Source organism: Oryctolagus cuniculus, chromosome 7, assembly GCF_051225735.1.
Source record: "Oryctolagus cuniculus isolate XC-2025 breed Fujian yellow rabbit chromosome 7, ASM5122573v1, whole genome shotgun sequence".
NCBI lineage: Eukaryota > Metazoa > Chordata > Mammalia > Lagomorpha > Leporidae > Oryctolagus > Oryctolagus cuniculus.
Window position 1 is genome coordinate 129,594,111 of NC_142873.1, and position 14,945 is coordinate 129,609,055.

A 14,945-nucleotide genomic window follows, 5' to 3' on the forward strand; every position below is an offset into this window, starting at 1 on the left:
GTGACCAGAACCTGTATGTGCGTCAGATGAACTCACCAACTGGTGACCAGGCCCTCTATGGGGGCCAGGTGAACTCGCCAATTGGTGACCAGAGCCTCTATGGGGGTCAGATGAACTTGACAACTGCCGACCAGACCTTGTATGGGAGCCAGATGAATGCCCCAAGTGGTGAGCATCAGACCCTCTATGGGGGCCAGATGAACACCCCAGCTAGTGACCAGACCCTGTATGTGGGCCAGATGAACTCACCAATTGGTGACCAGACCCTTTATGGGGGCCAGGTGAACTCGCCAACAGGTGACCAGACCTTATATGGGGGCCAGATGAATGCCCCAAATGGTGACCATCAGACCCTCTATGGGGGCCAGATGAACACCCCAGCTAGTGACCAGACCCTGTATGTGGGCCAGATGAACTCACCAGCTGGTGACCAGACCCTCTATGGGGGCCAGGTGAACTCACCAATTGGTGACCAGACCCTCTATGGGGGTCAGATGAACTTGACAACTGCTGACCAGACCTTGTATGGGAGCCAGATGAATGTCCCAAGTGGTGACCATCAGACCCTCTATGGGGGCCAGATGAACACCCCAGCTAGTGACCAGAACCTGTATGTGCGTCAGATGAACTCACCAACTGGTGACCAGACCCTCTATCAGGGCCAGTTGAACGCCACTACTAATGACCAGACCCTATTTGTGGGCCAGATGCACTCACCAAATGATGACCAGACCCTCTGTGAGGGTCAGATGAACTTGCCAACTGCTAACCAGACCTTGTATGGGGGCCAGATGAACACCCCAGCTATTGACCAGACCCTGTATGTAGGCCAGATGAACTCACCAACTGGTGACCAGACCCTGTATGTGGGCCAGATGAACACGCCAGCTAGTGACCAGACCCTGTATATGGCCCAGATGAATTCTCCAACTGGTGACAAGACCCTATATGTGGGCCAGATTAACTTGCCAAGTGGTGACCAGACTCTCTATGGGGGCCAGGTGATGCCCTTCACTGGTAACTGCTCCCTCTATGGGGGCCAGATGATGACCAATAGTAGCCAAGTCTATGGGACTCAAATGATGCCCCATCAGTCCTTCTCATTGCCACACCCAGGATTTGTATATGCTTCAAGTTTCCTTTTGATCCAAGGACAACCTCCAGGGTACTTTTCAAGTTCTTCTTTGGTTCAAGGACAACTCTTAGAAAAGCAGAATTGGAACCTACAGACCCAGCGCTATCAGCCTCCGAAGAATCCTGAGCTTTTGAAGCCTTACATCTGTACATATCCTGACTGTGGGAAATCTTACTCAAAGTCTTCCTACCTCCAGATCCATAAGCGTAAACACACAGGTGAGTGAGGACCCAGACATAGGGGTAAGGGGTTTTGGGCCTTTTAAATTTGTTTATTTATTTATTTATTTAGAAAGAGTTACAGAGAGATGGGGAAAGACTGCTATCTTCCATCTATTGGTTCACTCCGCTAGAAGGCTGCCACGACCAAGGCTGGGCCAGGCCAAAGCCAGGAGCTTCATCCGAGTCTCCCACATGGGTGCAGGGGCCACTGCCTTTTCTAGATCATTAGCAAGCAGCTGGATCGCAGTTGGAGCAGCTAGGATGCAAACTGGTGCCCATATGGGATGCTAGTGTCTCAGGCAGTGGCTTTGCCCACTATGCCTCTGGCCATTGTGGCCAATTAGGGAGCAAACCAATGGATGAAGACCTCTCTCTCTTTCTCTTGTGTAACTCTGACTTTCAAATAAATAAATAGCTCTTAAAAAAAAAAGGGGCAGGGTGAATAAAGTAGTCCTAGGACAGGCTCTGCTCGTGGGCCAGAGTTGTTCTGTGGCATGGATTGTATGCAGGTGATGGAACAAGGAAGGAATATGTTTGGCCCCTTCTGCAGGTTCTTGACCCTGCCTCTACGGGGACTGTGGCTTCATGGACCCCATTCTAGAACTAACAGCCCTGGACGCCCTCCGTTCACTCTTGTTCCTCTTCTTTCTTCTCCTCGTTTCCTTTCTTCCTCTCCTCCTTCATGGTTTTCCTCTGTCCCTCCATCTCCTTTTTACTCACCCCCTCCAGGCATTTCTCCTCTGACTCTTCCTCCCAACGTGCCCCAAACCCTGTTATTCTTGGTCACTTCCCACAGCGCTGCCCGCCATGACCCTGAGATAGGAGTCTCTCCTTGTCTCTCTTGCAGGGGAGAAGCCCTATGAATGCAGTGAGGAAGGATGCCCATGGAGATTCTCCCGCGTGGACAAGCTCAGCAGACACAAGAGGAAGCACTCTGGGGAGCGGCCCTACACGTGTACCAAGTGCGACAAGAGCTTTGCGCGATCTGATCACCTGCGACAGCATCAGAAAGTCCATAGATGATTTCCACCCAGAACTATGAACTCCTCAGCCCGAGAGGAAATACATAGGGCTGAAAATTTCTCCCTTATTATTTTTGCTTTCCTGATCATCAGCACTTTGCCAACACGGTGCATGCTTACTATTATTGGTAAGCTTTTTAAAACATTTGTTATTTTTTCTAAGATGTGTGGATTTTCATACAAAAACTGAATCAAACAGAACTTCATAGAATCAGAAGCAGTCTTCATTTGTTCCCCTCTTGCAGGGTAACTGCTTTTATGAGGGTGCTATGAATCCTTCTAGATCTTGGCTGTACTTGCAAAACTGTGCCATGAAAGCTGCCCGTGCCAAGGTGCAGTCACATCACACCCAAACCATGGAGGTCATGGAGGAGGGGACCTCGTGCTTCCGTGTCTGAGAGCAGAGCCGTGACTCCTGAAGGTCCTTACGCCTTACAAGAACTCTGTAATTCCATGTAAGTTGCTTCTATGAAGATCTTTTTTTTAATACTTATCTTTTAAAAAAAGATGTTATATACTTGAAAGGCAGAGTTACAAAAAGAGAAGCAGAGACAGCAGGCAATCGTCTGTTTGCTGGTTTACTCCCCAAGTGGCTGCCCTGGGCTGGGACTAGGGCAGGCTGAAGACAGGAGCCAGGAGCTTTTGGGTCTCCCATGTGGGTACAGATACCCAAGGATGTGGGTTTTCTAAGGATGTTCTGTGTTCTAAATTTAAGGAAAGTTTTTCGCTTGAACTATCTATAGCTTGTACCGATTTGATAAGTATATTCTTGTGAGAAGAATGGCAACATTTTTCTCCCTGTCTCCTCCCGCCAAAATTTGAAACTGTGACTATTCTTATTTTGTGACAATATACTTACTTGCCTAAGTTCAATAAGGATCTTCTCTCTTTTTACTAGTGCATAATTCCAAACAGTGTGTTAGCAGCAGTGGAGAGCGGACCCCAGAGAGCCGTGAGCACCCGAGCAGCGCTAGGCTCACGCCAGGGAGGAGCCGCAGCCGCCAGCAGCGAGGCCGAGACCCGCATCCAATCGCACGCTGCCCCCGAAACCCAGCACTCACAGCGGTGGACCCAGTGAACTGGTTCCATGTGCGAAACGGCTCTGGTTCATCCAGGGAAGAGCACGGAGGAAGCGTGTTTGTACCAGCCTGCGTAAAGCAGAATTACCCAGGGAGGGTCTCGGCAGTGTGGGGCGATACTGGGGTGTGGGCAGCAAAGGGTGCAGACCCTGGTGCAGCTCCAGAGCAAGGCGGCCAACGTGCTGCGGCCAGGAACCCGTGTAGATATGGTCGGGCCTTGGGGAGAACCCTTGTGGACACATCCACCGCCACAGGGAGAACTCTTGTGAACTCGGCTTGCGCCGTGGGTGAGAACCTGTGTGGACACGGACCCCGCCTTGGGGAGAACACTTTGGGACGCGACCCCCACCATGGGGAGAACTTTTGTAGACACTGCCCATGCTGCCACTGGGGAGAACCCTTGTGGACACGGCCCCCACCTGTGGGGAGCAAACCGGACTAGACTGAGTTACTGGAATTAAGACTTATTCTATGCATCTGCTCTCCCACAATATGGCGCTGGGAGAGAAGTAAACAGCTTCCGCACAGCTGCCTCCAGTTCAACCAATTAACTATAGGACTTGCTCCTGATTGGAGAGCAGCGTACTCGGCGTGTGGGCAGCCGAGTTGGGATTGGCGGAGGAGGACTATAAAGGAGGAGAGGGACGGCATGCACCAGAAACATCTATGGGGAACATCTAAGGGAACCCGTGCAGCCCCCGAGAAAGCCGGCCGGCGGTGTGCCGCTCCCCTGCGGAAGTGGGGAATGTGGCCAGGGGGAACTGCCCTTCCACGGAGGTGGGGGGGATGGTGGCCAACCCGGGAAGAACCAGCAGCGGGCCCGGGGAGGGCCGAGCAGACGAAAGAACAGCGCAGGGTCCTGTGTCGTTCCTCCACGAAGACGGGGAGCGACATAATGGTGCCGTGACTCGGATACGAAGCCTAGGCAGGACTCTGTGTTGCTCCTCCACGAAGAGGGGGAGCGACACCCACCTTGTGGAGAACCCTTGTGGACACATCCCTCGCCACGGGGAGAATTCTTGTGAACACGGCTCACGCCGTGGGTGAGAACCCTGTGGACACAGGCCCCGCCTTGGGAAGAACCCTTTTGGACACGGTCCCCACCTTGGGGAGAACTTTTGTAGAAACTGCCCATGCTCCTACTGGGGAGAACCCTTGTGGATGCGGCCCTTGGCGTGGGGCCTGCACTGTTGCACACAAAGTCCATGCGTAGGGGTCCATGCTGTGAGTGGCAGAATCCCAGAAGAGTGGGAGTGGGGAAAAGAAGGAAGGACCCGGTCCCCGCTACCCTCTGCAAGTGCAGCCCCTAGGCCGTGGCCCAGGGCGTTCCCACCCTCCCGTGCAGAAGTGATGGAAGGTGCTGGCGGGCAGGTGGTGGGACAAGGCAGAGCAGGGAGACCATGGGCGCGGGCTGCGGAGCAGGACTCACTCCTCACCGAAGACAGCCTGGAGAGGACGGAGGAGCACCAGCAGCTGACCCAAGGCCGCCTCCCGCCACGGTTCCCGCCGATGTCCAGAGGTGGGGCAGGAATGAAAGTGGAGCCAGAGACTCCAACACCGGTGGCTGTCCCCACCCCAGCAGTGGACAGACAATTGGAGCTGCACCTTCCTGATTACTGGAGCGCATTGTCAAGGCAGCTTGGGATTTTTATTATCTTTTCCTAAAGATGTCCCTTTTTGGTAATAACAAATGTGTTTAAGAAGAAAAGCCTAGTTTTTCTCAGTACACCTTTAAAGAGTTTTAAATTGTTTCCTATCTGATCAAGTTGAGATGTTTAAGAACTTTATTTTTATATTTGCAGTAAAAGTTTGCAACTTGATTTTTCAAAAAAGTGAACTTCAATCAGCTCTTAATAAAGGGTTTAAATTAAAAAAAGAAAACAACCCACGTTGGTTATATCACTGAGGCATTGAGCACGGACATGGGATGAGAGCAGAGGAAGGCTGAAGTCTGCCTGGGTTTGACTTCCCAGCCTCCAAAGAAGTTTATTTTCATTTTTCTTTATGTAGAAGGCAGACAGTGGGAGTTCTGTCCACTGATTCTCCCTCTGAATGCCTGTGATAGCCTGGATTGGGCTGAGCTGCAGCCCGGACCTGGAAACTCGCCCTGGGTCTGCTACCTGGGCTGGCAGGGACCCAAGTGCTCGAGCCATCACCTGCTGCCTCCCAGGTGTGCACCAGCAGGAAGCCAGGACTGAAGGTGCAGTCAGAACTCAAGCCCAGGCACTCTGCTAGGGGATGGGAATATCCCAACTTGCATCTTAACTGCTCAGCCCAAGGCCCATGCCATTCAACAGATTTTTAATTCGAGATTCCTATGTAGTTAATTGCTATTTTTGAAGCACTTGTGTAAATAATCAGATTTGTCTGTTGAAACTAAATTTAGTTTATAAACAAATTACCTCTTATTCTCTTTTGTAAAACTAGGGGAAACTGTAGAAAAGTGGTTTAGAGAAAAACGATGTCTGTCTGCTGGTCGAGTGTAACCCTGTCTGTTGTTTTAGAGTTATTCTCTCTCTTGATGTTGGACTGGATCCTGACTTCTGGTTTCCCCTAATATGTGGCTACCACTCTCTAGCTAGGAAGAGGACTGTGTTATAAGACATAATCAGGCTAATCATTTCACGAGCTCCCTCTTATAGCCAAGAGCCAAACAAGATTTGTTTGGACATCTGAGTTCTAGTTTGTCACTGATGCAAATATGACTAGAAATTTACATTAAATGCCCCTACGGATTCAATTTCAATGGCTGTTGCCACTCAACCACACTCACTCAATTTCTTTGCTGAAGTAGTCTTAGGTAACAGAATTAGTCTTAATTCTCTAGTAGGCAGACAAGATGGCTAGACTCATGTAAATTCTGGGGGAGCTGAGAGTAGGCTGAGTGGCTACAGTAAGTCTCACCCAGTTCTTTGATTTATTTAGCTGGTTCCCCTTCAGGCTTGGGTTCATGATTTTAAACCATTTTACAAACTGAAGTTATCATTTGACTATTAATTTTACTTAGCATGGTCATTTCTGAACATTGTACCTGATCCTTGAAAGTCTCTGAAGTACAACTCCTAACTGGATAATGCTGGCCCACCTCTGAGAGAGGATAGCCAATGCCCATGGAACAAGCCAAAGTGATTTTAATAAACTCCAGGCAGCCTGGGTTCTGCGAGCCACTTTTCTGGACCTTGTCACTCAAACATGGGCAAAGACTTGACATCAGCTCAGTTTCCAACCATTCCCAGATCAACCAGAACAGGTCCATCCTGGCGTCGAGGGACAGTCAAAACCACACTTGAGATTGGGTGGTCGACAATGCTTTTGGAGAAGAAGATGGACCACAAGGGGGAAATGGCGTCCCCTACGTCAGACCCGAACCAAAGCAGAGCTGGGAGGTCCTGGAGATGTCCTGCTTCTGCGTCTCAGAGAATTCCTGAAAACACAATGTCACTCTGCCCTTTGAATAAATAACTTTTGAAACAGAAATATGTGTAAGTTACATGTGTTTTCACAATGAGTGTCTGCAAGAGTTAGGTGTTGCCATGGCCAGTGAGGACAGCAAGCCAACCTGGAAGCAATGATCGTATTTACTCGCAGCCCCATGGTAAAAGCAAGAGGCAAAAAGAAGAGGGGCTGGCTCACTAATGTTCTGAGTGACAGTTAGACAGGAGAATCCTATCTGAAGGAGGATTCCTACTTGTCTAGGGAAGGCAGGTGGGAGAGGAGGAAGAGGGGAGAGTGACAGGAGTGGAGAAGGCGAGTTTGATGGCAGGAGGTAGGTACGTTGGCCAAGCCTGTTGATAAGGAATCCTTGGTGGAGGCCCCTGGGAGGTTTCTCAGCTGAGGGCCCAGTAAGGAGACCTTTGAATGAAGGCGCCTGGGCTGGGATGCAGCTTGCATGCGAGCTTTGCAGGCCGGTGATGGCGGAGCCTGGCAGTTCTCTGGGTGGCTTTAGTTTACTAGTCAACATGGTAGTGTGTGGCTTACAAGGATACAGTGCAGAACTTCATTCTCTGTGACTGCATCAGTCTTTTTTTTTTTTTTTTTTTTGACAGGCAGAGTAGACAGTGAGAGAGAAAAAGACAAAGAGAAAGGTGTTCCTTTGCCATTGGTTCACCCTCCAATGGCTGCCACAGCTTGCGCGCTGTGGCCAGCGCACCCCGCTGATCCGATGGCAGGAGCCAGGTCTTCTCCTGGTCTCCCATGGGGTGCAGAGTCCAAGCACTTGGGCCATCCTCTACTGCACTCCCGGGCCAGAGCAAAGAGCTGGCCTGGAAGAGGGGCAACCAGGACAGAATCCCGCGCCCCGACCAGGACTAGAACCCTGTGTGCTGGCACCGCTGGGCGGAGGATTATCCTATTGAGCTGCAGCGCCAGCCAGAATATAAATTATTGATTTTATACCCAAAAAGAACTCCCAAAAGACTTTTAAAAAAGAAAAAAATTCTTTTTATTTGAAAGGCAGAGTTACAGAGGCAGAGGCACAGAGAAATTTTCCATCCACTTGTTCAATCCCCAAATGGCCACAACAGCTGGAGCTGGACTGATCTGAAGCCAGGAGCCACGAGCTCCCTTCAGGTCTCCCACACGAGTACAGGGGCCCAAACCCTGGGCTATAGGTCTCTACTGCTTTTGCAGGCCATAGCAGAGAGCTGGATCAGAAGTGGAGCAGCCATGACTCAAACTGGCACCCATATGGGATGCTGGCACTGCAGGCAGTGGCTTTCCCCGCTATACCACAGTGCCGACCCTAGAATACTTTTCAGCAGACATGTCTTAATCTCTATACCAAACAGCTACCCCTAAACTTATTTGAAGTTTTAAAAATTCTATTTACTGTCACTTTTTAATTTGATTCATTTATTTTCATTGCACTGGGCTGGGAGAGCATTCTTACCTTATTTGATAGGCAGAGAGACAGAGATCTTCCAGCCACTGGTGTATTCCCCCAAATGCCTGCAACAGCCAGGTCTGGGCCACACTGAAGCCGGGAGCCAAGAACTCAATCTATGTCTCCCATGCGAGTCATAGAGACCCAAGTACGTGGGCCTCATCTGCTGCCTCCCAGAATGTGCATTCGTAGGAAGCTGGATTGGAAAGAGTAGCCCAGACTTGACCCCAGCGCTCTGATAGAGGATGCAGGCATCCCAAGAGATGACTTAAGCCATTGCACTAAACGCACCTGTACCTAAACTTACTTTTAAAAAAATTTTATTTGAAAGGCAGATTTCCACAGAGAGAGGGAGAGATCTCCCATCTGCTCCTTTACTCTCCAAAAGACTGGAGTTCCAAACTCCATCCTAGTCTCCCACAATTGCACAGGAGCCCAAAGATGGAGCCCTTTGCTGCTGCTTTCCCAGGCACCATCAGCAGGGAGCTGGATCAGAAGTAGAGCAGCTGGGACTCCAACTGGCTCGCCCCAGGTACATCGAGGCCACTAATGGCTCAGACCAAGACAGCCACACAGGATGGGATCAGTGTGGGGTGGGAGCTTGGCTCCTCTCCTTGGCAGCACTGAGCACACTGAGAATTTTTGTCCCTGGTCTTGCTGCTGTGCAACAGAGGTAGGGCACCTTCGTGTACCTCTGACCCCCAGTGTCCCACACGGGGTATGACCAAGGGTTTATGTGCAGGAGGTGGGGGACATGGCTAACTCCAGGAGCCTTCCAGGTCCGACTCAGGCACCTCCTTGTCTCCATGTTCCTTGGCGCAGGTCCCTGAAGGCTTGATGCTCTTTGTGTTGCAGACGCTTGCAGGCTGACTCTCCTGTGAGCTCCCCGCTGCTGGGTCCAAGGTTCTTGACCTGGAATGCTCTCCCCTCTTCATTCCCCTGCTCTGTGTATTCCAACGTTTGAGGAATGACTAAATGGCACACTCTAACTAGACACCAGAGTCACCTCCTTCAGAGCCTCTGACTCTCCTGAAGGGGGCCCTCTCTCCCATGACCCCTGGACCCAGATGGGCCGCTGAACACAGAAGCCAGGCCTCCCTCACCTCTGTGCCATCCCCGGCAGTGTTAGTGCCAAGCTGGCTCAGGCAACACCTAGAGAAAGCACCCCCTCCTGGGGAAGAGACTCACCCCTGGGGCAGACACAGCCTGCATGCGATTCCAGCTCTGACACCTGCTACCTCGGCCCAGTTCCTTTCTCACCATTAGCTTGCTGGTCAGTAAAATGGCCTGCTGAGTCCACAAATGAGGTTCAATGCCACCCAGCTGGGTCGTCAGGGTAGGCATTATCCCTTCAACCCGAGAGAGGAGAGAGCAGGGCGGGCTAGGCCCCTGAACATCTGGTACTTGGTAGTCCAGGAACCTGAGCCAGGTGGGCGAGAATGAGGAGCTACAGAGGGAGTGGTCCTTCTGGGCTCCTCTTTAATGTCCCTCTGTCCCCCCACGCATAAGTCAACTAGAAACAGCCCAAAGCCTGAATGAAATACTGGTGGCTGGTGAATGCCAGAGAGAATCTGAGAAAGATTATGCGGATGATAAATCAAGATTATGATGAATCAGTTATGTTTTATTTGGGAGGTGCTTCAGAACTGGGAAAGTAGAAGTGGAATATGGGAGGTATCACAAGGGGCTCCATCGCCCAGCTCGGCAACCTTGAGAGGCACAGCAGGTATGTCCAGCAGCTACCTCAGGTCTCCCCAGAGGCTGCACTGTTCTGGAGCTACCAGGCCTTGAAGAAATGCGTGGAAAGACAGGAAGAAGGCTGAACTGATCTGCCTGGCTCTCTGCTACTTTCCATTCCCTTTAGTCAAATTGCACCCATGGCTGTTAACGTCCCTGCAGTCCCACGTTGCTAGCAGTTGCTCAGGAGGACTCTGCCTTCCATGCCCTGCGGTGGGGCACGCCATCCGTGTCTGAAATGGTGACAACACAAAAACTCTAGACCTGTGGCAGGTGAGTGACAGAGAGAATCTGACGCTGTCCATATGACAGGTCCAACACAGGCCACTGCTGGGTTTCTCAGTTTCCAGAACAGGAAATAAAGCATAGTGATCCAAGATCTTTCCCAAAGGCACAGGACTAGGAAGTGCTACGCTCAGGGCTTCAACATGGTCTGGCTCTGGAAACTGAGTGATCAGGAAAGAGAAGTCAGGTTTTGTTCAGCAGGCGAAACAGTCGCTGAGGGCTTTCAAGCTGGGGAGTGACATGAGATGATGAACCTTTCAATGAGCTCCAGTCTCTGCTGTGCTCCACGTTCCACCTGTCTCACATTTGCAGAAGCAGGTGGCTCCAAAGAGGTGAGGGCATCGAAATCGTTGTGGAGGTTTTTGAGGGGACCCTGACTGAGTCCAGAGCTGCATTTGGACTTTAAAATAGCCTTATAATCTTCTCTGTCATCATCCAAGCCTACACCTACGAAGAACATGAGCTGGGCAGAGGTAGGCAGGATTTGCGTACAGAAGAGGACATTGACCTAAAGGCCAGGAAGAAGAATATCATCCATCTGTTCGCCCTCAGCCTGTGGGTCTGGAGATCCTGGCATCCGCTGAGGAATCCTTTGGTGTTGTCTGAGATGGTCAGACCTCATGAACTGTTGGCCGCTCTGCTCACATCTGTGTGGTCGGTATCTGGTGTGTATCCGTGAGTGTCGTGTGAGCTCGTCAGATCGGAAGAAAGACCAGTTACAGCCTTCCCACAGGCATTTATAGAGCCTGTCACCTAGGGGGTGGCAAGAGAGATGAAATTAAAAACAGACCAGTGGGTGGGAAGGAAGGGGTCCAACTACACGAGGCAGAGAAGGGTGGGGAATCAGAAGGGAAGATACAGGAACGCAGTGAGGGGGCAACACAGCAGCAGTAACCTCCCCATCATCTTGGCGGTCATTAGGCACACAAGTCAGTGGGCCTATATCGCTTGGTGCCAGGCTTAAAAGGTGAAGGGCTAGGGCTGGGGCTACGAGGCCCAGCAGGTTAAACCAGTGCTTGCAATGCTGGTGCCGGCATCCCATATTTGGGCCCTGGTTCAAGTCCCAGCTGCTCCACCTCCTGTCTAGCTCTCTGCTAGTGCCCTTGGGAAGGCAGCAGGGGATGGCACAAGGACTCCCACATGGGAGACCCAGGTGGAGTTCTGGGCTCCTGGTTTCAGCCTGGCCCAGCCCCAGCTGTTATGGCCATTTGGGGAGTCAGCCAGTGGCTAAAAACCTCTCCCCCTCTCTTCATTCTCCCTGTCCAACAAATCTTAAATTAGATGACTGTTTGTGGGCTAATCCCAAACCATTACAGAAACCCAAAGCCCAGACTCCTCCACACCTGCCCCACTCCCACCCCCCACCACATTCACCTGTGTGCTTGTGGGACATCACTGGGATCCTGTTGCACACAGACACTGGCAGTCCGCTAGGGGGCAGCCCTAGACTCCCACTGGAGGGCATGTTTACCTCTGGAATCCTGGGCTCTAAGGGCATCATCTGAGGCATCATCATGCCTGGCTGAGGGGGGAGCACCCCCTGGTCATAAATAATCTGGGGAGAAGGGAGAGTGGCCTGGGAGCTGTAGCTCATGCCATGCTCCTGCAGGTTCATGCCAACCTACAACCCCACTCCTCCCTCACCCAGCATGGGTGCCTCAGCAGGCAGTAAGGGGCCCCCAACATGTCTGTGCCCTGAGTGAAGTGTTGAGTGCTGGGCAGGCCATAGCTACAAGGTTCATTCAATCCACTGCTTCCAGAAGATGGAACTATGTCCAACATGCACATTGACCGCTCAGTGTCCTTGGGGAGAGAGAGAGAGAGAGAATCCAGTGAAACCCACCCCACCTCGTCTTTCAACTCCACATAGCGCTCCTCCCCAGTCTAGAGCCAACATCTCTGGCCTGGAGCTTCCTCCCTGGAGACTGCTCTCTGGTTCCTGGCTGGGCTCACAGGAGCATAGTGGATGCTTACACACGACTGTGCCACTTTCCTCCTTTGCATGCTTTTGGTTTTCATTTCATACAAAGCAACAAAAAGAATCAGCAAAATACTCCCTACCCCACATCTTTAGAAAAACACTGAGAAAATGCACGGACTACAAACTATGACTGATTGGTATGAAGAGTAGCAAAGAAGGCATTCGTAGGTGACTATCTTGAAATAGGATAGATCAAAGAATCCTATTTTTTAAATAGATTTTATTTATTTATTTAAGCGGCAGAGTTACAGACAGAGGAAGACACAGAGAGAAAGGTCCATCCGCTGGTTCACTCCCCAAATGGCCACAATGGCTTGAGCTGCACCCATCCGAAGCCAGGAGCTTTTTCTGGGTTTCCCACATGGGTGAAGGTGCCCAAGGACTTGGGCCATCCTCTGCTGCTTTCCCAGGCTGTAGCAGAAAGCTGGATCACAAGTGGAGCAGCTGGGTCTCAAACCAGTGCCCATATGGGATGCCAGCGCTTCAGGCCAGGGTGTTAACCTGTTGGACCACAGCGCTGGCCCCAACTCATCATTTGTTGCTCTTTAAAATTTTATTGTGCTCTAACTTACTTTTGTAAAAACTTGTATTTTGTGATTTATTTTTGTTTATTTGGAAGGCAGAGAAACAGAAAACTCATCTGCTGGTTCATTCGCCAAATGCCCACAACAGGCAAGGCTGGACCAGGCTGAAGCTAGGAGTCAGGAACTCCAACCAGGTCTCCGGGGAGGGTAGCAGAAATCCAGGTACTTGAGCTGTCACCTGCTGCTTCCCAGGGGACATTAACAGGAAGCTGGAATTGAAAGTGTGTGTTTGAGGGGGGGGGGTGGCAGAGCGGCACTGTGGCATACTGGGTAAAGCCACTGCCTGCAGCGCCGACATCCCATACAGGTGTCAGTTTGAGTGTCGGCTGCTCCACTTCTGATCCAGCTCTGCTGTGGCCTGGGAAAGTGGTGGAGGATGGCCCAAGTCCTTGGGCCCCGGCACCCATGTGGGAGACTGAGAAGAAGCTCCTGGCTCCTAGCTTTGGAACTGCACTTTTCCAGCCATTGCAGCCATTTGAGGAGTGAACCAGCGAATGGAAGACCTTTCTCTGTCTCTAACTCTCTAGCTTTGTCTTTCAAAAAAATAAAATAAATTTTATTTTTTCAAAGACTATACTTTAATTTTATTTATTTATTTGAAGGAGTTACATGGAGAGAAGGAGGGCAGAGAAAGAGGTTTTCCATCCACTGTTTCTTTTTCTTTTTTTCTTTCTTTTTTTTTTTTTTACAGGCAGAGTGGACAGTGAGAGAGAGAGACAGAGAAAAAGGTCTTCCTTTACCATTGGTTCACCCTCCAATGGCCGCTGCGGCTGGTGTGCTGCGGCCGGTGCACCACGCTGATCTGAAACCAAGAGCCTGGTGCTTCTCCTGGTCTCCCATGCGGGTGCAGGGCCCAAGGACCTGGGCCATCCTCCACTGCACTCCCGGGCCACAGCAGAGAGCTGGACTGGAAGAGGGGCAACCGGGACAGATAATGGTGCCCAGACAGGGACTAGAACCCAGTGTGCTGGCGCCACAGGCAGAGGATTAGCCTATTGAGCCACAGCACCGGCCCATCCACTGTTTCACTCCCCAACTAGCTGCAACGGCCAGAGCTGTGCCTATCTGAAGCCTGGAGCCAGGCACTTCTTTCGGGTCTCCCACATGGTGCAGGGGTCCAAGGACTTGGCCATTTTCTACTGCTTTCCCAGGCCATAGCAGAGAGCTGCATGGGAAGTGGAGCAGCAGGACTTGAACCAGCGCCCATATGGGATGCTGGCACTGCAGGTGGTGGCTTTACTTGCTACACCATAGTGCCAACCCCAATAAAGTAAATTTAAAAAAAAGAAAGATGTGGAAACATGATTCAAACCTAGGCATTCTGATTGGAATGCAGGCATCCTAAGTGGCATCTTTTTTTTTTAATAAAAGTATTTATTTATTTGAAAGGCAGAGTTACAGAGAGGCATAGGCAGAGAGAGAGAGAGAGAGAGAGAGAGAGAGGTCTTCCATCTGCTGGCTCACCCCCCAGATGGCCTCAATGGGCAGATCTGCACCTATCCGAAGCCAGGAGCCAGAGCTTCTTCCAGGTCTCCCACGAGGGTGCAGGGGTCCAAGGACTTGGGCCATATTTCATTACTTTTCCCAAGTCATTAGCAGGAAGATGGATCAGAAGTGGAGCAGCCAGGGTGTGACCAGTGCCCACGTAGGATGCTCGTGTCGCAGACTGCAGCTTTACATTTTATGCCACAATACTAGATACTACAAGCTAGTTTGACAACAATAAATATTACCTAAAGAAAAATGGGAACTGAACTTATTATTTCACAAAAGGGCAAGAATTAGAAAACAATTTAAATACATACACAAACACACACACACACATGCACAAACACAAAATCTCAAGGCTTAGTCATAAGGGAAAAGTAGAAGCTACTTGGCAGGTGGAGAAGAAGCAGCACTGTTGCACTCTGAAGTGTCAGGTGAAGGTTGTTACAGTGGCACTCATTGTTCCTGATCGATGCTTCCTTTGGGAAGGTCTCTACCTTCACAAAGCAGTACCCCCAGCTCCTCTAGCCC

The 14,945-nt window shown here is 50.8% G+C and overlaps 1 protein-coding gene across 4 annotated transcripts; it reads left to right on the forward strand.

Moving 5' to 3' along the window:
* The first annotated feature begins 312 nt into the window (after nucleotides 1–312).
* On the forward strand, nucleotides 313–6,916 carry LOC149125732 (uncharacterized). 4 transcript variants are annotated; one of them, XM_089337408.1, is made up of 4 exons: nucleotides 313–1,353; nucleotides 2,204–2,506; nucleotides 2,662–2,833; nucleotides 3,277–6,916. In XM_089337408.1, exons 1-2 carry the CDS (start codon nucleotides 324–326, stop codon nucleotides 2,377–2,379), a joined length of 1,206 nt encoding a protein of 401 aa, XP_089193534.1. In that variant the 5' UTR covers nucleotides 313–323; the 3' UTR covers nucleotides 2,380–2,506; nucleotides 2,662–2,833; nucleotides 3,277–6,916. The 4 variants fall into 4 exon arrangements, with proteins under 4 accessions (XP_089193534.1, XP_089193535.1, XP_089193532.1 ...); XM_089337409.1 differs by having other exon boundaries at nucleotides 2,179–2,833; XM_089337406.1 differs by having other exon boundaries at nucleotides 2,204–2,833.
* Nucleotides 6,917–14,945: the final 8,029 nt, after the last annotated feature.